The sequence below is a fragment of the Aplidium turbinatum genome, chromosome 1 (genome assembly GCF_918807975.1).
Source record: "Aplidium turbinatum chromosome 1, kaAplTurb1.1, whole genome shotgun sequence".
NCBI classification, from domain to species: domain Eukaryota; kingdom Metazoa; phylum Chordata; class Ascidiacea; order Aplousobranchia; family Polyclinidae; genus Aplidium; species Aplidium turbinatum.
The window spans coordinates 28,612,745-28,640,469 of NC_137472.1; the positions used below are offsets into that span (position 1 = coordinate 28,612,745).

At 38.3% G+C, this 27,725-nt stretch overlaps 1 protein-coding gene across 2 annotated transcripts; it reads left to right on the forward strand.

Annotated features, from left to right (window-relative positions):
- On the forward strand, positions 1-27,503 carry LOC145776689 (uncharacterized). 2 transcript variants are annotated; one of them, XM_082587923.1, is made up of 16 exons: positions 8-547; positions 849-985; positions 1,892-2,130; positions 2,835-2,915; positions 6,981-7,168; positions 17,666-17,775; positions 17,917-18,008; positions 18,392-18,559; positions 18,819-18,926; positions 21,050-21,200; positions 22,030-22,115; positions 22,560-22,680; positions 23,024-23,063; positions 23,553-23,654; positions 26,154-26,266; positions 26,860-27,503. In XM_082587923.1, the coding sequence occupies exons 1-16, from the start codon at positions 423-425 to the stop codon at positions 26,931-26,933; spliced, it is 1,935 nt and encodes a 644-aa protein (XP_082444049.1). In that variant the 5' UTR covers positions 8-422; the 3' UTR covers positions 26,934-27,503. The 2 variants fall into 2 exon arrangements, 1 of the variants encoding a protein (XP_082444049.1); XR_014290286.1 differs by lacking the exons at positions 23,024-23,063; positions 26,860-27,503 and having other exon boundaries at positions 1-547.
- The last annotated feature ends 222 nt before the right edge of the window (positions 27,504-27,725 follow it).

A 27,725-nucleotide genomic window follows, 5' to 3' on the forward strand; every position in this document is an offset into this window, starting at 1 on the left:
CTAACAATGCCTTGTTATCACGTGGTATTACGCAACGTGAAATTCTGCACAGTTATCACTTTCAACACAACTAGGTTTTCTGAAAACTAGATTTGCTTGGTTGACCAACCACAACTACTTTTATTTCGCATGCTTTGATCCTCTAAGAGAAGTAATAGCAACATATTTTCATAGCAAGTATGCTTGTTTGCCGAAAATTTACGTTTGGCAAGAAACGGTCGCCTTACGAGTGTGCAAAGTGAAATTTTAGGAAAACGCGAGCTATACTCGCCTTACGACTAAATCGGCAATTTTGAAAAGGCGAGCCAGACTCGCCTGTTGACCGCAAAGGGTTAAGGCAATAGTATAATTTTTGCTTTTTCTCATACAATTGTTATAAATTGCAACAACTTTTAAAGTAACATTTGATTGCAACTAGAAGGATGTTTTTCACCGATGATGTGTTAGTGTCACGTGGTGGAAAATTTGCCATAATATGGATAGCTGCCACAAGACAACAACGTTTAAAAAAGAAAGATTATGATAGTGTAGATTTGCCAAAAACCTGGTAAGCATGAAAACTGGTTAATAATTGACTATGTGCATTGTTATGTATTTTCGAAGAAACTTTCTAATTCTAGTTTGTTTTATCTTATTGTTCCTGGTATTATTAATTATATGTAAGCGCAGTTTAAAAGTTAAAAATTGCTGGAAACCAAGGAATTACTGGCGCAATTTTAGGAAGTGAAGGTTTCAGACCTTTTGTTAAGTTGAAATTTTTTTTTTAATTTGAATACATGATAAAAATATAAGAAAATTATTCATGGAATGAAATCGCTTGTTTTTTATGACCTTTTTCTGTGAAATAGTCGAGAACTTCGAAAACACTTCAGACCAAGCTTTGATGGCAAAATGACAACAATCCGAGGATTTTCATTAAGGCTTTCTGCACAGCTTGTTTATGGTGTTTCAGTTGTGTACAACATGAAGGTTGTCAACTTATACAGTTAAGTGCAGTATCTATAAAATTATTTCGTACCCACACTTTTTACTGATCTATGTTGTTGAAAATGAACCCTACGACTAATCTCATCAATAGCTTGCCAAAACAAAGTTTTATTCCAATAATGTTACAATGTTTATTCTCAGTTAATAAAAAATTGTTTGTTTTAGTTAGTTATCATGATGTTAGCATAATCATACAGGCCTCTGAACTCCTTTATATTACCCGGCGACCAAGCATGGCCTGCCAGAGTTTCTCCCCAGCGGCCAAGTTATTGCACTCGGCAGCCAAAATAAAAAATCTGTTAAAATTTATGTTTTTAAAGATCGCTTAATTAGTGTAATATCGTGTTTTTGCATTCATTCAGATATGAACAACGCAAATAAGGCCCTGAAACATATTGCAGCTGTATTTAAATGCGTTGCTTCCCAAGCAGGTGTAGAGCTAGTCTTGGTAGGTGAAAGGAAGAAGGTTTGACCCCTACCTGAGTGGCAAAAAAAGTTTCAAATACCAACAGAGTGGAAAAATGTTAGCTTGTGGAAGCTGGCCTACCGGAACCGGTGCAGTAGTTTCGGGAGCTATTTGATGACTTCTCGGCAACCATGGCTGCCGGGAGTTTAGAGGCCTGATTATTTCTTCATTTTGACAGACACTAAACATACGAGATCGAGCAGTGTATATTTTTGTTAAAACTTGTTGCGATAAAGAAAATCTATGGGTGATCTTGAGAGAAATCATGAAAGAAATCTTGCTGTCACTTAGTAACTATTTATAGGTGACTTACAGGGTAGTATTAAAAAGGCTCAATAAGTCTTCCATACTGTTCAATATGAATCTTAATCCTTGTTATTTTGTTGTTTGGCATACACATTGCATATCATTCCACTTCTACTGTATTTCTCTTTGCAGAAGAGACATCACTTTCTGTTCAAAGTCTTCATCGATTTCAATCTCAGCTCCAGCTTTATCCTGCTGAGCCAACAACGGTGCATCCTCCTCCACTTACAGTTCAACAAGCTCTTCCTGAGACTTTTTGCAATGAAGATCCCATGTTTGGTTTGCCACCAGAAGATGTGGATGTTTACATGTCAAATACTTCAACATCAGTTGCTGCCAGTGATGAAGTTTTGCATGCGACCTCGAAACAAGTTGGTTCTTATTATGTTGAGTTTTAACCTAACAGATTGTTATTTTGCTTAATGTTATTGTTGAAGGCTTGCTTATTGTCGATATTTTTAGTCAGGTATAGAAAGTTGAGTGATATCATATAATATTTTTTACAATCACTTTTTTTAAAACATTTTTTTTTAAACAAGTCTTAATTATTTGTTATGAATAAAAGTTAACCATTGTCAGTAGAAAAAATGTCATGCAAAAACCTGATGTGATGGGTAAAATCTGATGTGATTTTTGAAATCAGCAGCCTCAATATACCCCAAATCACATCTTAAATTGCAGACACAAATTTTTTTATTTTTTTGTTGGCCTGTGTTATTGATCGAGGGTGACTATTAATGAAGTCTGATATTATTCGAGAGAATAGGTAATGGAGCTGGAGCAGTGGTATGAAAGAGCTCCGGAGCTGGAGCAGTTTCATTTTTATGCCTGCTCCAAAGCCCTGCAAAATGTGAAAACTGAAACAGATGATTTATCATCTCTTATTGAGTGAAGTTAACTTAGTTGAAGTATGATAGGCATACAATTTTTATAAATTAGTTACTTTTTTAGGACTAAAACAATTTTTTGTGTAAACCAGGTTGTACTCATTCTGATATTTGTTTATTGTTTTACCTTCATGTGAAAAAGGGTTACAACAGATTTTATTGATTGTTTAATGGGGTCTGTTTAACAGGCAGACCGAACTGCTCTTTCTGTTAGAGATTTGTCGACTATCACTCTGCCAGAAGATTTACCACAAGTACCTATATCTTATGTAAGTCTTTTTATGCAGTTTGTGCAAAATATAGACATACAAGAGAATCTGCAAGGCGAATACTGGAAATGTATCAAATAAAGTATTTCAATGAATAAAATTAAAAAAACGTTCCTACATGATGGAGAAATTTTCAAAATCCATATATACCTGTTAGGGTGTTGCAGGCGCCCCATGAAAGTTAAATCTTGGTTTCACCATGCTTACCTTTTTTGTGGTACTGTGTTTAGATCAGTAGACCACAAATATGAAGTTTCATAAATTTTCATTGACGTTTACCTCCACTGCCGAAGCCATGTTGAGGCCCCCTTTTTGAAATTTTTTATGTTTTTGCCACTAGAGGGCAGTGTATAAGTTTTGCAATATTGGAGGAATGGAGGTATATTTAAAAGATGCCCTATGATGTTCTGAATTGTTAAAAAAAAATTGGAGAAATGGGATAAGTATTTCCAAAAATATTCAAGTTTTGTCACTGAATTTTTGCACAATGCTACCCCTAGTGGTAAAAATAAAAATTTTTACAAACTACTCATTATATTGTTATGGAACTTGCATGCACCCCCCCATTTTCGTGGGTAAGGAATTTGATTTTAGCAATATTGTTGCAAAATATTACCACTAGAGGGTGGTAATTCTAATTTTGAACTATTTTTCTGTAAAAAGGTGATATTGTTGCATTTCTTGAGCTGTGCTTCTGAAGAATACCAGGGTTCGACCTTCACTTTTTTTCGCACTGCAACCGGACCAGTGGCTCACCATTTGCACTGGTCCGCACGAGATCGCACTGGTCCGTCCCGTTTACTGATAAAAACAAGATTGTCGTGGGAAGCACGAGGCCAACCCAGGGAAAACCACCTTAAAATGACAATAATAAACGGTGGCAATAACATGGAAACATACAATGGCAATAACAGTAAAAACAGTTTATCTCGACAAAACATTCAATCTACTTGGGGCTCTTCAATTTCTGAACCCGATGATGGGTCATAATCGGAATCTGGTGACGGGACGATCACGGGGTCATAATCGGAATCCGATGTGTGTTTGTCTGGCCTTGTAAACACACAGCCAGTGTCGGGCCTTCTTGACCTCACAGAGGAATCGTTTGCCATGACAGGTTTGGGGTCGAAATCTTTTATTTCTGCTGACTGTAGCTGGATGGTCAGAAGATCTGTTACGTGGTCAGCCCGGAGCCTTGACCTCAGCTTTGTTTTTCTTACGATTTAACACCGTCACGTGATGTTGCGATTGCTTTTTTCTTACGATTTAACACGTGATGTTGCGATTGCCTTTTTCTTATGATTTAACACGCACGGATCACGTGTTTTGTTGTTTGAAGAGAAGCGCAAACGAGAACCACTCACTCTAAACGATCAAACGACATAATACGATGATATTTTTGCACTGGACAGTCGGACCAGTGCGAAACGATTCGTACTGGTCCGCGGGGAACTCGCACTAGACATTGGCCAGAGGACCAGTGCTAAGATCGAGCCCTGAATACAATTTTATGGCTTATGCACAACAAAATTTATTCAATTGTAAAGAAACTGCATGCGTATTGCATATACTAGGCTATATCAATAAATCCAAACCGGCATTGTGAGTCTTAGTTAACACAATTTCCGCAAAGGCAGTTGTGCATCTTCATTGTGTTGATAAATGACGTTTTCTAACATTTGGTATCTTTCTTCGATCCTTCTCCACCGCTTAGTTTTGCAGATTTTTTTCTTGTTTTGCTAAATGAAGAAAGTCGGATACCAGTTTTCCCCTTCTCTCTGCTGAATCATTGCAGACTCTGAGTGCACTTATATACCATTAGCAGAAGCATAGCCATCATCTATTTCCCACTCTTTCGTGTGTTTGGCAAGAAAAGTTGTGAAATGTGCAAAAGTTCAAAAAACATTTTGCTGCTGGCATTTGCATAGGAGCACAATGACAATGAGTTATCATTAACAATGTCTGGCAGCTCTTGCTTACCGTATTCATTACCAAACCTGTTTGTGACCTGGCCATGGAAACTTGCATTTAAATGCAGCAGATTTCTAGCCAAAGCTTCCTTTTCATCCACAGTGAATTGTTCGTCCCATCGAACTAAGCGGATCAGCTCCCCAGTTACATATCACAAGCCTTAAAGCAGCCGGCGGCCATGGCCGCTAAGTAGTGCTTGAATGACCGCCGGTGCTACCTCCTCAGTCGGCCAAGTTTGGCCGCCGGTTTCTTCTAGCCAATTATTTAATTTCGCATTAGAATGATCGTGGATTAAATGTCGAAAATATGTAGTATCAAAGAGTGACGCAGAATTAGGTCAGCGCATCATAGTCACTACTGTTGTATTGAATATATCCAGCTGCGATCACCAGCGCTGTAAGTCTTGTTTGCAATTCCCGAATGTTTATTTTAACGAAGGGTTAATCCGAAGTGCTAATTTACATCAGCTGGCAATATTGTTGTTTTTATATCGATTCAAGGTTGTCGGACATTGAATCGTTGTTAAAAAGGAGAACTAGGTTAGTTGACATCCGTGGGTAAAACACATGTCTTCATAGTTGAGAACGCTGTGGGTTAGTGACTTCACACCCTCAATGGTGACATCATAACGGAATAAATGGTCAGGTTTTATGAAAGGCGGTATGCAGTTGAAACAATTTACTGAGCAGCGAGCAGTTAAATCAATTTAGGTTCGTTAGATGGTCCCGCAATACCGGATTACAATTCCGATAAAGCATTTAATGCGTGGTACAACGATTCTATTGCAGGACGTCGCCCAGACTTCAACAACGCTAAGTGATCATTTTAACATTGTTGCAAGTTTAATGCTATTTACTTGTGCTATCGTTATTGTATTTTGGCCTCCAAGGACGCAGATTTGGCCGCCGAGAAGGAGCTCTCGGTAGGCCACGATGGCTGCCGGAAAAAAAACACGAGTTTTAAGGCCTGATATCATGTGTGCCTACCCAAAGCTTTTAAAGCAGCAACACTGATATTTTTGTCTACTGCATCATAGCTTTTGATATTACTTACCAGTTGCAAATCTTCTCAGGGTGCTGATGCAGCAATTGGACAGTTGAAACACCATCCATACAAAAGTGCAAAAGTCAACAAATCGCTCTAATTTTTGTATTTGTGACTTGGAAATCATTCCTTGTGGTAGAAAGTCTTGCAGCATTACTATCTTATAGTAATAGAGCTGCTTTCCCATCCACCTTTTTACAGAAAAATAGTTCAAAATTAGAATTACCGTCCTCTAGTGGTAATATTTTGCAAAAATATTGCTAAAATCAAATTCTTTACCCACGAAAATGAGGGGGTGCAATGTGCATGCAAGTTCCATAACAATATGATGACTGATGAGTAGTTTGTAAGATATTTCAATTTTTGTTTTCACCACTAGTGGCAGCATTGTGCAAAAATTTAGGGACTAAACTTGAATATTTTTGGAAATACTAATCCCATTTCTCTAATTTTTTTTTTAACAATTCAGAACATCATAGAGAGAGCATCTTTTAAATGTACCCCAATATTGCAAAACTTATACATTGCCCTCTAATGGCAAAAAAACATGAAAAATTTCAAAAAGGGGGCCTCAACATGGCCTCGGCGGTGGAGGTAAACGTCGATGAAAATTTATGAAACTTCATATTTGTGGTCTACTGATCTAAACACAGTACCACAAAAAAGGTACGGTAAGCAAAATCCGAGAGGGTCGGGGCGCCTGCAACACCCTAATTTACCTGTCTATCCAACTGGTGTTTGGAGGCATCATTTATTTTTTTCTCACAATTTTGCTCTTTAAGTGATTTTGAAAGCTCTAAATTTTAGTTTAGTATTTAAATAGTTCACCCAAAATCAAACATTGTAGGAACATGTCTAATCTGCCTTGATGCAGGTGGTGGGATTGTAAATAGCTTTATAAGCTTTATGTTGATTGTTGGTGTTAACATAAATTGTTTTAATGTATTAGGTTATTGGGTTTTGGTCTCAATCTTGCATGTGGAAGGTTACAACAGATTTTTGTAAGTTACAAACGCTGTAAGTTAACTTGTGTAATGTTAAAACTTTTAGTTTGGAGGTCAGCAGAATCTTTTGGAAGGTGACGAAGCTATGGGATCTGATATGATCAATGACATGTTGAATATGGACAATGCGTACACAGCATTTCTTGATACCGAAGTCCCAATATCTATGAGTAGAACCAATCAAGCTATCCAGAATATTACAACACCTGCAGCTGGAATTCTGACCGATGTTATGTAAGCTATATTAAATGTTTTGATACTATTTTTTTCTCTCATAAAGCACTCAACCACTGGTCCAATTCTTGCATAGGTTAGTTTTACTGCTTTATTTCATACTTGGATAGTCCATATAGCCCATAACTAACCAAACAAAAAACACCATGCTAATATCAAAACAGATAAAATAGTCTAGACAAAAAGTAATTTTATAAACAAGAATTTAATTAAAAGTGTCCTTCAAATATTATACTTTGATCCGTTATTCTTGCTAATGCAGAGCTCATGGGTTGTGACTTATAGGCCGGATTATTATTGTTTGTCGAATATTGAAGATGTTGGGACTCGTATCTTTTGTTACATAATGTAAGTAGGGGTAGGCTATACATATGGGGTATCTCAAAGTCAATTGGTGACACCTTCAAGTTATTCAGTATGCTCAGCTGATTGTTTTAAGACCTCAACTGGGTCATTTGAGTTATTTTCCAGGCAGTGCCGGCAAAAACAGTGTTTCGGATTGCACACTATGAAAAATCCCAGATTTCAGGCCAAAAAGCCAAATGCAGTCTTGAGAAAAGTACACACCCATACGCAAATTTTGCAATTTCACTTCAGATATTAAATTGGTACTTGCAACCACATGTAGCAAAGCGGGCATCACATTTAAGCAATCATGGCAAGCTTTCAAAACCATCTCAATGACTTTTTACAACCATATACATATTACCTCAAGGTCGATGATGTTCCAGGATATGTGCCTCCAACAGATGGAACTATGTCAAAAACATCTCGTCTATCAACGGACTATGAATTCTACAAGCATGTGCTGCCTTCTCTACGAGTCATTGATGGTATAAAACATTTACAAGCGATTCAAAGCAAGAAAAATTGTGCCCTTGCAATGTTGGATGCGCATGATGAAGAAACAATAACAATACATTATGATAGTACCACAGGAAGAAGAATTACAGGAGAACGGACATCCATAATAATGAAGTTCAGTGGTGGTAAACCATTTCGATTAAGACCTCTATCTTTTGCAGTGGAAACCAGAGAAAATATCACAAGATTAATTGTGGAGCAGTTACATCGATTGTGTTTGGCAAGCAATAGAAATGTTTCACCAATTGATCTATGGGAAAAAGTTACGGTACTTCAATAAAGACAGATTATGTCAGCAAAAATCTTGGCATCGAGGAATCCATTGCAGCTACGCTAGGGTCAAACCATATACCTTTGCATTTGCTTTGCGTCAGTCATACTTGCAAAGTCTTCGATCGTGGTAATTTAAATGTAATGTTGGAATACGAGCAAAAACTCCACATGCGGAAGATTTTATTGCTCACATACCCGCATTAAAATCATTTCTCCTCTCCAGCAAGAGTGTTGTATTTGCTACTTTGGAAGCTCTATCTAAACTGGCAGTGAATGATAGTCATAAGTCATCACAATTCGAATTGTTTGACAAGGTTGTTGAATCTGGAAAATCGAAGAAGCATAGCCAATTCAAGGAGAGGAGATTTGGGAACCGATGCTTGGATGCACAGCAGCAACGATCTTGTATCACATTCCGAAATATAAGTCATTGCTCAAAAGCACAAAGTCGAATAATCAATTGGTGCAAGCTTTCCGCATATATTTGCAGAGTGACTTTGTTGTGTTGGGATTGAAAGTGCTTGCATGGTTTTCTTACCGTTTCACACTTTCAATTTTAAATATGGTTGAAAACACCACTCAAACAGAGCTTGTACAAATATTACCGGACCTGCACACTGCCTTGGCTATTATTCAATATTCTCCATTCAATATTCAGCAATGCTAATATTCTCCATGTCGATCATTGACCAAAAGATCAGCAAGCTGCTCCAACAAAATATTTACTGCCACAGGAATCCGAGTGACTGGATGAGTGACTGGGCCAAATTTGTTCAAAGTAAATCCGATTAACATGGAAGAACAAGGCGAAACTGAACCTAAACAGTGTGACTCCGTGAGTGACCTTCTAGAAATTCCATTAGAAGAAGACATATTGATTGCATTGCATTTTACATATGACAACGATAATTAATCAAGAACTGGGAGATGCTGATCTACAACGATCCAGGAACGAAGATGTTGGCGAGAGTCTATATTTGTTTATTTAAGTAAAAATTATCACTTTTGCGTAAGTCTAGTTGGAATCTGGCGGAGTAATTACGTGAGTGCCGGCGAAAGTGCGGCTCTAATATTCTCTTCGAGTTTGCAAGACTGTAAACCAGTGTTTCTCAACCTTTTTTGGCCCAACGCCCCCTTTATGAACTGGCAAAATTTTACTACCCCCAACAAAAACGGTTAATTACGAAAGCGAATATAAAACAATATAATACCTATTAATACTACAAAAAGTGCTCAATGCAAAGCAAAAGCCAAGCAGAACAATATAATTACATCAAATATAGGCTAGTTACCAGTCTCTAAAATCCTTGCAGCCTGTTTTACCCTAAAAGGGGATCATCAGAAGGTCCTTATTCAAATACAATCATATTTCTGTTTTCACCCTTTTAGGGTGAAACAGGCTGTAAGGGTTTTTGAGACTAGTAAGTAGTAAGTATATTTGATAAAAAGCAAATATATATTTGCGAGCCCTATAGGCCTACTGGTAGTCAGTATGAATCCTGGGCTCGGTGACAAAGTGCCGATTTCTTCACATCCGGTGTAAAGCCAGTGAGAAACATTTGAAGATCACCTCTTATGGATATGTCAAGTGGGTTTCCCTGTTTGGTATGAAGCAGAACAACACAGCTGAATCCCTTTTCCACCAGGTATGAGGTAGGAAATGCTACCACGAAGATACGAGCTCTTTGACGAAATCGTTTACCCTTAAGCCGAGGTAATCATACCCCCCTGCAAAATCAAAACCCCCCCTCCAGGGGCTGATTCCGCCCCTCTGAGAACCACTGCTGTAAACAATGACCATCTTGAATGTCACCACTGCAAAACAGTAAAGCCAATTGCTGGCTTATGACGACATTATATACTGTATTAAATGCATTATTAACGTTAAAAGTGTCATTTTCGATTTTATGCATTCCGGACACCGTTTTTGCCGGCACTGCCTCAGTTTTTCTCCAAATTTATTAAATTATGGCTTAAAATGCTCAGGAGACAAGATACTTCAAAATAGGGGTGTCACCAAAATGATCCAGAATGATAACTTTTTTAGCCATATGTACAGCCTACCCCTATTGTAAGAGGGAAGTTTAAACCAACCATCTTTCGTAGTAAAACGAAATGTTGTTTTGATGCAATTTTTTTTTTATCTTGATTTCGTGTCAAAATCTAAGCAATTTCGCTACAGTGAGCAAATGCGATTCGGCATCAGCAATTTTGTCAAACTCTCCAGTATAATAATTGACATTCATTCGAGGTTGTTGCCCATGAGGTGGTCCACGTCCCACCTCATGGGCAACAACCTCGACTGGTTGGCTAAAACTTGTTAGAAATCCTGCTGCCTTGCAGGAAATACTTTTTTAAGTAAAGGCTAGGCCCACCGCCAATAACTGTGGTTAGCGTCAGGAAGGGCATCCGGCTGGAAAATCTTTGCTCCAAAATATTATTTAAATGCAGCAAAAGCTAAAAATGGCCCCTAGTCCCCAGCAGCCCTTAGATGGGCAAGGGGTGCGAAGAATCTCTGGGTTCCGAGAAAACAAAAAAACATTGAAAAAAGATTATGGTGTTAGAATCGGATGCTGGAATGTGGGAAGTTTGTGTGGTAAAGGAACTGAAATATGTGAAGAACTAAGAAAAAGAAGGGTGGATATATGTTGCCTAGAGGAAGTAAGATGGAGGGGACAGTCAGCGCGGTTTTTAGGTGTCAATGAGAGGAGATATAAGTTATGGTGGTCAGGAAATAACACAGGAATCGGTGGTGTTGGTTTCTTGGTAAAAGAGGAATTGTGTGAGAAAGTAATAGAAGTTAGAAGAAGGAGTGACAGAGTGATGACAATGGTACTTGCTTTTGAAGAGGAGGTAGTGAGGCTAATCTGTGCATATGCACCTCAAAGTGGTAGGGATTACTTAGAAAAGGAAAGTTTTTATGATGTTTTGGCAGAGGAATGGGATTTACGGAGTTCAAAAGAGTTGGTGTTTGGATTAGGAGATTTTAATGGACATGTTGGAAAACAAGCAAATGGGTTCGAGGGCATTCATGGAGGGTATGGTTTTGGGGAGAGAAACATGGAAGGAAGAATGCTACTTGAATTTTGTGATGAAAGGAAACTTTGTATTGCCAACACATGGTTTAAAAAGAAAGAGAAAAGGAAGGTGACTTACAGCTCAGGAGGACATGAGTCGGAAATTGATTTTATTGTGGTTGGGCAGGAACAGAGAAAGTACTTGAAGAATGTGAAAGTAATTCCGTGGGAGTTGCAGCATAGACTAGTAGTAGGAGACTTAAATATGAAAAAAGTGAAGAAAATTGTGAAGAAAGAACGAGTTTTTGTAAGAAATGTGTGGAAACTGGAGGAAAAAGAAACGAGAATTAAGTTTATGAAAAGAGCAAAAGAGCTGGTAAACATGAGTGCGCAGGACTTGTGGGCTTCATTTCAGAAAGGTGTCCTAGCAGCATGTGATGAAGTATGTGGGAAAAAGAAAGTGAGGAGGGATCGTGGAGACACATGGTGGTGGGATGAAGAGGTGAAGCATGCGATTTCACAGAAAAGAGATGCATACAAGCAGTGGCGCAAAAATGGGTCAGAAGAGAATAAAAAGAAGTATAAGAGTATGAAAAAGAAGGCAAAGAGGGTTGTTGCAAGAGCTATGAAGAATGGTGCTGAGGAGGAACTTAATAAAATAGGGGAAAACCAAAACAAAGTATTCAGACTCATAAAGCAAATGAAAAAGGATGGGAATGATATTGTAGGGGGAAGATGTATAAGGAGTGGAGATGGGAAGTTGCATTTCAGCCCGGAAAGCAGAGGAGAAGTGTGGAAGGAACACATGGAAAATGTTATGAATAAGGAGAATGTATGGGATCATATGACAGAGGTTGATCTGGTGGAGGGTCCAGTGGGAAAGGTTACTCGTGATGAAGTGGTGGAGGCAATGGGGCAAATGAAACTGCGTAAAGCAGCCGGTCCATCAGAAGTGAGCGTAGAGATGATAAAAGCAAGTGGAGAGTTGGGAATTGAAGTAATGCTACAACTTAGCCAAAGGGTATTAGATGGAGAGGGAATGCCGGAGGAGTGGAAGCATAGTACTCTTGTTCCATTGTTCAAGAGAAAAGGGGATGTGAGAAGTTGCAGTGCATATAGAGGTGTAAAACTACTAGAGCATGGAATGAAAATTGTGGAGCGAATACTAGAAAAGAGGTTGAGAACATTGGTGAAATTAAATGATATGCAGTTTGGATTCATGCCAGGAAAAGGTACAGTGGATGCTCTGTTTATATTGAGAAGAATGCAGGAGGAATACCGAGAGAAGCAGAGAAAACTATATATGTGTTTCGTCGACTTAGAAAAGGCATTTGACAGAGTACCAAGGAAAGTGATGGAGTGGGCAATGAGGAAAAGAGGTATACCGGAGGTATTAGTGAGAGCTGTGATGTCTATGTATGAGGATGCAAGAACAAAAGTGAGAGTTGGATCAAATTATTCAAACGAGTTTTTTGTGAAGGTTGGTGTACACCAAGGATCAGTTTTGTCACCTCTGATATTTGCTATTGTGGTTGACGTTGTAACTGAAGGAGTGAGGGAGGGCTTATTGAGTGGAATTTTGTATGCAGACGACCTGGTCTTGACAAGTAATAGTATGGAGGGACTGGAGAGAAAGTTTGAGAAATGGAAAGAAGCATTTGAAACCAAGGGTATGAAGGTGAATCTTGAAAAAACAAAAGTGATGGTGAGTGGAGCAGAAGGAACAGTTGTTGAGAGCAAAGTAGATCCCTGTGGAATATGTGGCAAGAGAGTGATGAGAAATTCAATGCAATGCAAGGAATGTGGAAAGTGGGTACATGCAAGATGTGCTAATGTCAAGAGAGCCGCAACAAGATTGGCGAAGTGTTTTGTTTGTGGGAAATGCAGTAAAGGAAGGAATGAAGTGGAAGGCCATGATGATGAGTTCTGCCATGGCATCGAAACAGTGACAGACTTCTGTTATCTGGGTGATCGGATAAATGGAAGTGGTGGATGTGAAGCAGCGGTGACAACAAGGGCAAGATTGGGCTGGGCAAAGTTCAGGGAATGTGGGGAAATGTTGTATGGCAGAAAATTCTCACTAAGGATGAAAGGGAAAGTATATCGGAGCTGTGTGCGGCCTGCAATGCTATATGGTAGCGAGACATGGATATTGAGAGAGAGTGAACTGGCAATCCTGAGAAGAACGGAAAGGTCAATGGTGAGAGCAATGTGTGGGGTGAAAACGAGAAGGGAAAAAAGGACTGAAGAATTGTTGGATATGCTAGAGATGAGAGAGACCATAGACCAACTGGCAAGGGCAAATGGAGTAAGATGGTATGGACATGTGATAAGGAGGGAGGAAGGAAGTTTTCTTAGAAAGGCACTAGATCTAAAGGTGGATGGGAAGAGGAAACGCGGTCGTCCAAGAAGAACGTGGAAACAACAAGTGAAGGATGAATTTAAAAAAGTCGGACTGAAGGAGGAAGATGCAAGGGACAGGGTGAAATGGAGAAAAGGGATTAAAACAATTGCTGCGCGGAAACAATCGGCCACCCCCACTAGTGGGGAACAAACCGACGATGGATTATGATGATGATGAGTGGATGTATCGTGATCTACAAATATATAGTACGTTGGCCTACTCAAAATACAACTTCGAAATTGCCAGAACAATTTTTTTTTAGAAATTTCTGTACGATATTATGCTAAAACTAAATAAGAATGTCTCCGTGCCGAGATGAAGTCTAAATGTGAAGCGTAGCAAAAGATCAAAACATTTCAAAAGAATTCAACTTCGTTGAAATATGTCGTCTATGTCGATTACAACGTCTAGCTGTGCATTTTCTTCAGCTGAGAGAAGCAACGCATAACTTATAATATGTAAAAGAAAGGACTGAAAATTGTAGAACGAGTGTTGGAGAAGCGGTTGAGAAGTGTGGTGAAATTGAATGACATGCAACTTGGATTCATGCCGGAAAGGGGAACAACACACGCTTTGTTCATTTTGACAGTGCAAGAAGCTTATAAGGAAAAGAAGAAAAACTGTACATGTGCTTTGTTGACTTGGAGAAGTCGTTTGACAGAGTCCCGAGAAAAGTGATGGAATGGGCAATGGGAAAAAGATGGATACGGGAGGTACTAGTGATGTCGATGTATGAAGGTGTGAGAACAAAAGAGAAACTTGGTTCAAGTCACTCCTGAAACTTTTGTGAAAGTTAAGGGTACACTAAGGATAGGTGCTGTCACCTCGTATATTTGCTATCTTGATAGACGTTGTGACTGAAGCAAGCCTTAAAGCAGCCGGCGGCCATGGCCGCTAAGTAGTGCTTGAATGACGGCCGGTGCTACCTCCTCAGTCGGCCAATTCGGCCGCCGGTTTCTTCTTGCCTAGCCAATTATTTAATTTCGCAATAGAATAATCGTGGATTAACTGTCGAAAATATGTAGTATCAAAGAGTGACACAGAATTAGGTCAGCGCGTCATAATCACCACTGTTGTATTGTGAGGAAACATTTTCTATGGTATGGAAAATATCCAGCTGCGATCACCAGCTATACGTTTTGTTTGTAATTCTCGACGTTTATTTTAACAAAGTGTTAATCCGAAGTGCTAATTTACATCGGCTGGCAATATTGTCGTTTTTATGTCGTTTCAATGTTGTCGGACATTGAATCGTTATTAAAAAGGAGAACTACCTAGACAACAAAATTTATCATTTTTACCCTGATTTAACGATTGCAAACGTAGAATCAATGTAAAAATAACGGATTTTGTTGTCTGGGTAGGTTAGTTGACATCTGAGGGGAAAACACGTGTCTTCAGTGTTGAGAAATGTTTCCGCTGTGGGTTAGTAACTTCACACCCTCAATGGTGACATCATAACCGTATAAATGGTCAGGTTTTATGAAAGGCGATATGCAGTTGAAACAATTTACTGAGCAGCGAGCAGTTGAAACAATTTAGTGTCGTTAGAAGGTCCCGCAATACCGGATTACAATCCCGATAAAGCAGTTATTGCGTGGTACAACGATTCTATTGCAGGACCTCGCCTAGACTTCAACAACACTAAGTGATCATTTTGGCATTGTAGCAAGTTTAATTCTATTTACTTGCGCCATTTTTATTTTGGCCTCCAAGCACGCAGATTTGGCCGTCGAGAAGGAGCTCTCGGTAGGCCACGATGGCTGCCGGAAAAAAACACGAGTTCTAAGGCCTGTAATGAAGGGGTTGCTGAGAGAAATTTTTACATGAGGATGACCTGGTCTTGGCCAGTGATAGTATGGAGGGACTAGAAAAAAAGTTTGTAAAATGAAAAGAAGCATTTGAGATAAAGGGTATGAAGGTAAATCTAGAAACGAAAGTGATGCTGAGTGGACCAGAACGTATAGTTGTACAAACGCATAGTTGACCCATGCGAAATATGTGAAAAGAGAGTGATGAGAAATTCGATGCTATGCAAGGTGTGTAGTAAGTGAGTACATGCAAGATGTGGCAATACGAGGAGAGCTACAATAAGACTGGCATTTTTTTATTTGTGGGAATAAAATAATGGTAATGATTTAGTTGAGGATTGCAACGAAAGTTTCTGTTATATAGAATTGAAACAGTGACCAACTTCTGTTATTTCGTTATCGAATAAATGGAAACGGTGGATGAGAAGCAGCCGTGACAAAAGGGGCAAAGCTGAGTTGGGCAAAGTTCAGGGAATGTGAGGAAATGTTATAAAGAAGAACAGGGAAAAGGTTTTCGTTAAAAATGAAAGGGAAAGTCTATCGGAGTTGTGTGCGACCTGCAATATTGTACGGCAGGGAAACATGAATATTATTATTAAGGGAGATGAACTGGCTATTCTGAGAAGAACGAAAAGGGTAATGGTGAGAGCAATGTGTGGAGTAAAAAACAAAAGGGAGAAAAAACTGCATTCATGGATATGCTAGAGATGAGGAGACTATTGAACAACTTGCCAGGACAAACGGAGCATGATGGTGTGGACATGTACTAAGGAAGGAGGAAGGAAGTTTTCTTCGAAAGGCATTGGCTTTGAAGTTAGATAGGAAGAGAAAACGAGGACGTCTAAAAAAAAAACTGGTGAAGAATCAGGCAGACAAAGTCGGACTACAGAAAGAAAAAGGACTAAAAATGGACTAAGGGAAGAAGATGCGATGGATAGAACGAGATGGAGAAAAGAAGTGAAGACAATCACTGTAAGGAAAGAATCGCCCACCCCCACTCATGGGGACAAAACCGACTTTGAATGATGATGTGAAGGAATGGGATTACATACCAGCAGTTGGAGACAAACTGAGTGAAGAGTACAATGTGCAATGACAGATGCAAACATTTTAAAAAGTATGACACCACATTCCGATTGGTTTATCAACCAAATGCCTGGTGATCATTTCTTATCCATGCTTTACAAGTGTTTAACAAAATCTTTATTCAAGATCGTAAAGAGGACCCCATGGGAAGTGTAGGAAGAAACTTCTGTTCTGCAAATTAAACCCACGTGTTATTGGCAAAAGTTCCTCAAAAACACTTGGTCCTCGCATAATTTTTGACTTTTGTCTAATGTAAAAACTCCCGAAATGAAATTTGATCCCATTTAGTGAAGTATTGACCAATGACCATGCAAATTCATCATCATTATTTTCCTTCTTCATGTTGAGGGTTGGATGCAATGCGCCATTGTTCTCTATCATGAGCTTTTTACATTAAAAAATCTCAATGATTTTTAAAGTTTATGGAAAAAGTCACTTCCTTAAGTATAATACTCATCGAATGTTGATAAAATCATCAAAAGTTATTGTTTGCAAAAAAAAACCCAACTTAGCACCGGTTAGGCTATTAAAGTGTGACATTATTATGTAGGGTATTGCATAATGCATATAGTACAGGCTACCACGATTACCCTTCCTTTAAAGCGTAAAAAGGCATGTTTACTGCTATTTTATAACATATTGTGCTGTATTATGCTATTCACTTGACGTACGATGTGAGTGCCTTTATTTGTTAAAAAAAAAAATTGAATCAATACATCAACATGATAGAAATTTTTGGGAGTGGCTAAAATATTTTTATAAAACTTAGTTGAAGCGTGACTATGACCAGTAGGCTATTGAAGCCTACTGGTCATACAGTAGGCTATTGAGGTAGGCTATTGAACAAACTCAAATTTACTTAGCGATTTTAGGTGAACCCAAACCTTTCGAAAAGGGAGTCCCCATCGAAATTGGGTAAAAAATAACTTTTAAACAACCCTAGGCCCTAGCGTTGCAAAAATAAATGACGATACGGCACGTTGCTTGCTATCTCGCTACCTCTCTCAGTTCACTTACTGATGTGATGTATACTATTGATCAGAGCTCCAGCGAGACCCACAAAAGCACGGACAGTCGCAGCCAGCCCTGCGTCTAAAACATCTTCCGACACACTAGCTGTTCCACTGCAAAGCTCACCGAGTAGAACTTCGAGTAAGTTAGCGTTGACTGTGTGGGCGCAAATATGCGACGTCTGTTCAATACACGTACAACCTGATATATGAACATTAACTCTGCGCAAAATTTATATTGATGTGCATTGCTTTCATGTTTAATTATTTTATCAATTTCCAGACGACCAAGAAGGTCCTGCAGCTGACAACGTCCCATTGGATCCAGCACTCCCTAGGTTGGATCAGTCGTCTTCGGATGCTGCATCTCATGCAGTAAGTGAAATATTTCCTGTGAAATATTTCACAGGAAATATTTGAATTTCATGAAGATGAGTTGATGATTAAACTCGAGATACCTGATCCCCCGTATGTACTGGCTGCTAGGCGATGGAAGGTTCTCTGATGTACTACAACCATACGGCTGATTTTTCCGCAACATCCCAAGAAAAAACATTTTTTTCTATCCTTTTTAATTTTGCATTACAATGGCAGTAAATGTGTTTTTGCTTGAGTCTACTAACATTTAATGTCATTTTAAATCAAATGGAGAAGTTAGCGCGATCGAAACTCATCAACCTAATGGCGCTTCTCCCCTAAAAATCACGCTCTCTGAGCAATACAGACGAGAAGGAATAGTATTCCTATTTTCTGTTTAGACTTCAGATTTAATTCTTCTTCCCCTGGAAGATCAATCATCTGCTAGGAGGCATGGCGCTCGTGCACGCTCTACTTTGTTGATTGACAGTAAGACCGAGTTACATTCTGACATCATTAGATCGCAACTGATGTCTACTATGAACTCAATAGAAGAATACATACGAGAGGTGAGAAATTGAAACATAAATTTCGTTGGACTGGTTAAGCAACAGTAAATATTAATTGATATTGCTTGTTTGCTTTTGTACTGCGATTAGTCTTTCAGACCTAAGAAGTATTAAGCATCTAACCTGTTTTTAATTTTATTGTTTTTTGTAAAACAATTTTGTTCTTCAGTTCGCACCACACCAAGTCTATAACCTACGTAATTAATATGAAAACATATGTTAACATTTGGAATGGTCGTCAATTAAGTTCTTTATTCAGGGAAACATGGATGTGTTGCCTTCAACCTTGCCCACCCCTAAAGAACTTTTTGAGTGTCCCACCGTCACATCATACCGGATTGCTCCGACCCGGCAAGACGTTTACAGGGTAAAGGGTGAATGTCAAAACATTTGCGATGCAAAGTTTTTAAGTGTTTAAAACAATGTAAAAAGTAAAAACATCAGTAAGTTAGAACAACCTGTTTCAAAAACAAATTTTGTTGTATGTTAGAGAAGTTTCGAACGAGAGTCATAGAAAAAATAAAATGACAATCAGAGTTAGGCATTCGTTACTTTAAACGTAGCGCGCTACCCGCTGCCTCTACTCGGGCTAAAGTAGCGCGCGCTACCACTACTCCTGCTACTTTTGTCTCAACTTCAACTAACACCGGAAGCACTTTGTGACGTCAAAATGACTTTGAAAACGAAAAAAGTCATTCATGTTACCGTCATTTCAAAGTCGCTAGAAAATCTACGTTCTTGGTCAGGGGTGACGAACCTTTTTGCGATCGTGGGCCGCTTTATCAATTGCACATGAGTTATCGGGCCACACAACTTTTTAATCGTGACGTCATAGATTGGAATCGACCAAAAATACAAGGTGAAGTTGGTGAATAGTGTTTTCACAACTTTACTTTAGTCTATATAGCTTTCTTATTTTCTAACTTTAAACCCTGAAAGTTAGCGTGAAAATAGCAAAGAAATCTGCAAAGTGAAAATAGCAAAGTTAGCAAGAAAATAGCAAAGGAAAGGTGTACCAGTGAAGGCATAAAACAGCTTTGAGATGTCTTTTGTCCTTAATGCATGAGCGATTGTAAATTGTTTTGCGGGCGGCACAAAATTCTTTGACGGGCCGCAGGTTCGTCACCTCTGTTCTAGGTGAAATTTATTGTTACGAATGTTTCAAAAACACAAGCATTTCAAAATTTGATTCGCTGAGTCCTGTCCGATTTGGCTTCAACCCGTCTTTGCCAACTAAGACCAATCTCTCCACCGTAACACTGGAAGGAATAGAGATGTGGTGCTTAATAAAAATACGTTATAAATCGGCACTAGGAAAGCTTAAGGACTTGCTTCTGTCTGGAAAAAAGCCCATTACAATTGACTTTTCTGTACCGACGTTTCATGTAATGGCACCAACACACCAAAAAATTCATCCTCGGAGTCGTACCTGGTGTTGGTGTCACTCTTGTCGGTGTCAACGTGGCTTGATGTTTCCCGCAATGGTCAAATGAATTCTGCTTTAATTTTTTCACGCGTTGTTTCCATAAAAACTCTCCAAAAACGAATCATTTATTTCTTTTTAAGTTGAAAAGTAGCGGAAGTGCGACTGAAAGAAAAAGAAAACTAAAAACAAAATTAGCGGAACTACAAAAGTAGCGCGCTACTGTCCACCTCTGGTGACAATAATTTGCTATGAATGAGTTCATTGCTTTAATACACGAGTGAATAAAAGAATGCTTTTACAGCAACACTGTGGACAACTCTGTACCTACGTAACTGAAAAAACGATCAACACAATATGCACTTGTCCATTTTATTTGAGAACATTAAAGATGGTTTGCATTGCACGTTCGATTGTGTTGGTAATAAATCATCCAAAACAAAAACGTTTTTGCTTTCACAGTTTGACTATATAATTTCTTTTGAAAACTCACCTCTGCATTACAGTATTTAACTGAGAGTAATTGCCTTGGCAGATTCCTTGACATCAGTAGGTATCAAGCATTTTTGTTTGTAGCTTTCTTGCACTTGATTATTGATTTTATTATCCAGGACAATGTTGACTTTGTTGCAGGTTCTACTTGGCATGAAAGGCTGTGTGCGCGATCATAAGCTCGAGGCTTCCGTGCAGCTTATGCATATTATTTTCTCTCGTTTCGGACTATATCAATAATTTAATAATTTTTAACATAAAAATTTTTTTGCTGACAATATGATTTTTTTTTTAAGATTTAGCTTGAAGGTAGCGAATCAAATTGATTGAATGTAGAAGCCTTAATTTTCAAACTGAGTAAGCTTGGTTTGGAAGCATAATTCTGGCAGCTTCGCACTTCGTATACATAGACTATAGTATAAACTGATGGAAGCTTTGAACCACCGACCCAAATCCAGTCACTAAGTACAGTGGTGTGAAGTTCCCACTTATGGTTAAGTTGTTGTGGATTAATCATCTATTCTGTAAGTACCGCCAGCTAGAATCTAACCTATAAGTTTTTGTGTATCATGTAGGGTCAATCCGCTCAAACTCGTCAGAGAGTAGACAAACCTAATGACCTGCCTCAAACATTGTTCAACAACATCGTAAATGTTCTTCCTACCAAGCTACCGCGTCAGAAAAGACCAGCTCGATTCTCAGCCCATCATGCTGTCTTCGAAGAAAGTAAGAAGTTGATTTCTAACACAATATTTACATTAGGTGATGTTATTAAAACGTGCTTCCTTTGTGAGTATCTGTGCGCTGTTGCATTACGTGGGTAAGTGTAAATTAACCTGTGTGGAGGTTTCGGAAAAAAGCATGAGAATGAATTTTCGAAACTTGTAGTAACTAATCTAGGTGGAACCACGCACGGTAGACTGCACGTTCAACTGTAATTACCCAGTTTCGTGCATTCAACTATGGGACCGACAAAACGCATTGCGGGGATTTTAAGTAAAAACAGTTTCTAGCTTGCAGTTATTTTTAAAGCTGAATTTTCATGTAAATTTTTTGTTGTTGCTTTTTCAATTACATTTGGAAAATTTAGCTACAAGAGCACACTCTAGGTGAGTGGGGAAGAGAGAAATAACTTTATTTGCCAATCAGATTCTATAATAGTGCAGTACACAATAAACTTACATCACAATAACATACAATTCATAAACATAGAGGAGCGCATATGATTAGCCAGGAGCAGCGAAAGATCATTTGATCATCTAGTCAGCTGCCCCCAGCTGGTCGTATTAATAAAACAAAACTGAATTGAAGAAAGCACTCGAATTGTCTAATGGCAACAAAATTATTACGATGTAATGTGTAATTTGATCATTTTTAACAGCGTCAATCTTTGCAGAGGATTTTATGTCATGTTAGAAAGTCTACCGTGTTTTAGTTCAACTCCTCTCATTTACCGTACAGTCGCTTTGCCTGCCCATTGTCGAAATAAACATGTAGACAAGAAACTGTGAAGCAACCGTGCCAGAGAAAAAACGTTTTCTGTTTTGTGTTTCAGCTGAATTGCTGCGCCCCGAAGAAGAAAATGAAATGTTAAAAGATGTTGGGGCCGCTTTTGAATCAAACGTTACCGAAGGTTCTGCTGTAGGTGTTCTTTTTATCGTATATTTTCCTATTCTTGTACTTGTTAGAGCTTTTGTCTAGAGTCGGTAGAGAGTTTGTCTTGTTGAACTATAGGCATACGAAGCCGAGCAACGTTATCAAGTTTAACATCTTCAAGTTTATTACATTTACAGAAACACAAAACTACGCAACAAATTAACTATCGAACGTTTTCGACATCACAAGATGTCCTTTTGTACTTGTGTTACATTCATGTATTGTAAAAATTGCAGTTATATTGATTTCTGGAGGTTTAGCCATCACTCGTGAACTTGTAATTTACAACATATTCAAAGCATTGAGCTGTGTAAACCTAAAAATGAAAAATAGCCCGTTTAATATTTTTAAAATGTTTTCCCCTTTTCATTTGCAGAGTTTTCCCCTTTTCAGAGCATTTGGAGTAGTTATCTCCTTTGTATATTCCAGGTTACTGCTGGAGACGATACAATAATGACAGAAGGAAGCAGTATGCAAACTTTGCGCAATCTTAGCCGCGCCACTGGCATGAACGTTGCTCCAGGAATCCATCCAGTTGACGACATATCTGGTATAGTTTGCTACTTGAATCGATTTAATTGGATTTCTTTTAACTTGGTTTAAATGGTATTGTGCTTTTCAACAAAGTTTGACTCAGCAACTTGATTGTCCACATGTGACAAAAATTTAGTCTACAGTTGTTAGCCAGTTTGGCAAGTGATATTACACAGTTAGGATGCGACAGTTAGCAAGTGCTATTTAAGATGTGACAAGCAGTACTGCGGCTAACCTTTTATAATGACGAAAGTTTAATCAAGAAAGAGGGTGGGAGTTGTAAGCTATAAACTTAACAGACGTTTTCACTCGTATTTTTACAGCATTGGCTAAATTTTTGTTTTCTGTTTCAACAACAGGTTTATCAATGCATTTAGACGAAAGTCAGTTCCGTCAAGAGTGAGTCGAGATAATTATATTGGTAGTTGTGTGAGAAAGGTTTTCAGAAGTTTTTGATTTTGAGCTTCTTATTTGTTCTATTTTATTTCACTTGGATGCGGAGCATGCTTGAAAACAATTACGTGTTAGCCTGTGAACAGTCTACAATTGAAGCATAGGTTCTCATCAGGTGTTATGTTGATTTCACTGATCAAACTTTACTTGCTTTTGTAACCTAACTTTTCATATTTCCTTTAATTAAAGCTTTATTTCAAGATCGCATAATGTAAAACTATTTTGTGAAGAGTCAGTGTCAGCTTATTACAGACAGCTTGAGGTATTTAAGGCACTCTATCGCCAAATAGCACTGACGCAGTTTCGAATGTGTCATATCGACAGGGCAAGCAGATATACTGTTGTTACTTTGCAGTTAACGTTCGTTTTACATTGTTTGACGTCAAGCAAATGATCAATTTTATCGTTGTTACAACTCCATTTCTATGACAATAGTTTTCATGCTTCGCTGAATCAAGCCGGACTCGATATTCCCGAATTGCCGGAACTACCACCAGATGTCTCCAATGTACTTCCTTCCTGTAGTGCAACGTGGAGGTAGGCCAATTATTGTCTTACAACTTTGGTTATCTCGTTTTCAAAAGTTAAATTCAATTTCGATTTATTCTGTTCGAATGGAAACGAAATGCTGTTATTAAAATATAGTACAAAACCAACATAAGGAGTCATTTCATTTATTTTTATTTGTACTGTTGGAGAAGACGGCCTAAGCGTACACTTAGAGAAGAATCTTAATTGTAGCAAACGTAGCCTACAGGTCGGATGTAGTTAAATTTTGTTTGGATAGAAGATTGAGTGGGTTCGTCAGATTAATATGATACAAAAGACAAGTTATTATTATTTTTTGAAGTGACCCGTTTTACCTCGACCGTTAGGATATGTGGGACACGTGTACCTCTCCGAGCGGGTAGCCTACTTAATTGCTAATCCAACGAAATTAAATTTTCAAGAATTTTTTAGTTTTGAGATTACTATGATAACTTAACAGATGATTTTATGTCAACTTTCACTTCGGATATAAACCTAGATTATCGTCTATGCACTTCAGATCAAACGAATGCAAATTATCTATAATCACAATACGGTAGGCTAACATGCATTGGCACTAAAAATAAAAACACTAAACTATCAGAAATCCAGATACAATCTAGAGCCCCATGTTGCTCTTATCCAACTTAATGCACTGTGCCGGTTTACCCTAAAGCAGAGGTTCCCAACCTTTTTGTTGTCACGGACCCCTTTAGACTAATTGTTAATTCTGCGGACCCCTACCTAAATTTTGCCTGAAACTCAATTAACCTACTATTGACTATTGTAATAATTATGCTACTCAACTACTGTAGGCTACTGTGTCATATTGCATTGCCGCTATGACTCTTGCGACAAATATCAGGTTAAACAGTTGCTCAAATAAGAAAATTAATGAATTGTTCAAGAAATGTCAGCAGTATTGAATATTAAGGTGACCCAAAGTGCCATGCCGAAACTTTTTCAACGTAAGCAAATTTAATGAGAGGGCTGTTGTTGCCTTTCCTGAACTAAACGACTGAACTGTGGTTGAGTTTTTGACAATGCAACACGCACGTCATCTTCAACGTCCAGGCGATTTCGATGTTTAGTTTTTTATGTAACAAGAGCTGAGAATCCTGCCTCGCAAAGGCAAGTGGTTATGAATGGTAACAAAACAATAATCGCTTGCTTTGCCAAGAATGGTAGGTTTGCAGTTGTGAGCACCAAAAATCCTTTCACAGTTTTTGAATGAAATTCAATGCGTAATAACTCTTTTGATCTCAAATCATTAGGTCATCTTTACTGAGGTCATCATCGCTAATGTTGTTAAAGTTAAAAAGAAAAGGATTTCGAATCCATGTTTCAACTTCGTTCCGCAGGTGTTCTAAATTAAAATAACGTTGAAATGAGATTTGCAGGGTTTCCAAGTGTGCGCAAAATTTTTCTCTCATACAGATCAAAAGAGTACATTCTCTTTGAGTTTCATCTATCAAGATAAGATCTTCTAACATTGGAAAGTTAGCGTAATTACCTGCGTCTAATCTGCGTTTCCAAACCGGCAACTTGGCTAAAAACGCTTTCAGTTTTGCAGCTGCATCAATTATTGTCACATCTGGTCCTTGAATGCCACGATTAACATTGTTAATATGACCGAAAATATCGGCTAAGTAGGTCATGCCGTATAGAAAACTTTACTCTCAAACAATTTTGAGAGTGGACTTCCTTTTGGTTTCAAAAGAGTTGATACCTCATTTTTTAGCTGCTGTAGTCGTTTTAAAGCTTTTTAAAGTAAAGTTTTTGCTGCTAAGGCGAACCTGTGCAAGAAACGATGGGTAACAACCACGCGAGGAGCTTTGTTTTTTACTAAAGCAGCAAATCCGGATTTGTTTCCGAGCATAGCTGGTGCTCCATCCGTGAATATAGAACAAAGTTTATTTTTCCGATCAAAATTTTGTTTGACAAAAAAGCAAAAAGATTGCTTTTCGTTTTTTTTCTCCCAAAATTCATTAAGGTAATCACGGACCCCCAAATGCTCTCTCACGGACCCCAGGTTGGGAACCACTGCCCTAAAGTATAGCTTTTGAAGAGTTCAATTACTGCTAAAACCAGCAAAGCTTTAAGTAATTTGCTTTGTTTACAGGCTCCTCTCTCACTGTCAAGAAATAAACAGCTATCAACAAATTCGCTTATATTAACGAACGTGGCAGTTACTTTTCACATCTTTTTTACAACAAACCAAGCCAAAACGCATTTCACTTTTTCGAAATCTGTACTATACTCTTTTTTAGTTTTTACAGCTGGTACAATTTATGATTGACTTAGTGTTTCTTGTGAGACGGAACCAAGTGCTACAAAACGTGAAAAAGAACACTGTCTCGCTTTGCCCAGCTTTCCTTATTTGTAAGCAGAAAGAAAACTCACGAACAGTCTTGATAGCTTCAATATTTAGTTATTATTTGTTTTGGCCGTTTACTTCAAGTATGAAACAGTGGTTTACTTAAATTTATTATTAAATTGGCTCTTTAGACAAATCCATCAAGAATCTCAGCTGAGTGATGACGCAATCTTGTTCAGCTCCATTGCTCCACCTCACGTGACGTCAAGACCACAAGCAGTTCACACTTTCTTCAATGTCCTGAGTGAGTTTGAGATGTCTGGTGCACTTCATATCATGTCCGTGGTTACTGGTAACTTTCGTGCAGTAATTTTTCCAATGAAAACATCGGAGAATGTGTGTCACCACAGACATCACAAACATCGGGGCCCGAACAGCTCGAGTTACTTTTGTGATGAAATTCCTGGGTAAGGTTGCCCAATGCCCATACACAGTTACACACCTAGTTGAAAAAAGACCTTAGTTTTTTTCTCTTCATTCAAACACAAAATACCTTGATTTAAAAACTTACTCGAATCTTAAGGCAGATTTTTTTCACCCGCCATAATGCCATTACGGTCATATGGCCATTACAACAACAGCTCGTAACATGTTCCATTCACAAGCCGCTATTAAACACTTGAAACTGTTTGCAAAACTTATCTTTATTCACTTGCAACGCAACAAATACAAGCCTCAACTTACTGATCCAGCCATTCGAGTTTTGTGGTAAGCAAATTAAGCTTATTTTACAGCACAGTCTTACAAGGCAATGTTAGTGCTAACAATGTTGCGATCAGCAAACGTTTGAAGAAGGACTACAATTGCGTTGTTCTAAAACTGCTTTTCTTTGTTTAGTGCTGGCGAAAAGCGAACGGTTGAGCCTTCAACAAAAGCAAGCTTACGGAGAAGTAGAAATACACCTCCTGTGATGGGGATTGAAGTTGACTTAATGCTCAATTGCTCAGTGCCCACTCATAAAATCGCTATCGGTGAATGTTTCCTATCTTGTACATATCAATTCCTGTTTTTGTGTTGAAATTTTTCTTATCCTAACTGGATGGTTTCAAAGAAACCGATGATGATACTATTGTGTTGGCGACCTGGATTTTATATCATCTGACGGTACGAAACTTAGGCTATTCCTATTTTGAAAGTAGAACAGGGTTAAGACCTTGCTGCATGGTGTACCTTGTGAGTATAATGTAATTTTTCTAATTTACAGTATTATGTCAAAAGCTGTTGGATAAATGAATTAATGCGTGTTATTTACACTTTTTTCAATAATGTTGACTGGTAAAACTATATTTTGTAAAAACTTTTCCTCACCTCGTGTTGGAACTGGATCGTTAAAATGAGGTTTACTCGATGTCACTTGTATCTCCGCCTCGCTCTGCAATCTTGCTATTGTTTTGTTGTTTGTTGAAAAGGTTATTGTTTTTTATCGGTTCATCGTCTAGAAGTTTTACATCGTTTTTGGAATACATTTATTTTTAATGGAAGTCGAGCGTTAAAAGTTTGGTCTGTGATGCATTATTGAGCTTAGTGTCACTCGCAACAAAACTCTCTCGTCAACTTCGGCTTACGGCCAAATCACACAACGTAGGTTAAAGTTTTACTGGCAACTGTAACAAGTGAAAAAAATCAGCCAGGCTCGGAATCTTGTATGATTTATTTATTGATAGCATTTTGCAACCGACAAAGTGCCTTGTTCAGTAACTGGA

Excerpts from the sequence above, each read along its gene's own strand:
- LOC145776689 (XM_082587923.1), top strand. The coding sequence starts at position 423 with ATGTTTTTCACCGATGATGTGTTAGTGTCACGTGGTGGAAAATTTGCC. Across the intron at positions 21,201-22,029 it reads TCATGCTGTCTTCGAAGAAA|CTGAATTGCTGCGCCCCGAA; the intron begins GTAAGAAGTTGA and ends TTTGTGTTTCAG. Across the intron at positions 22,116-22,559 it reads ACGTTACCGAAGGTTCTGCT|GTTACTGCTGGAGACGATAC; the intron begins GTAGGTGTTCTT and ends TGTATATTCCAG.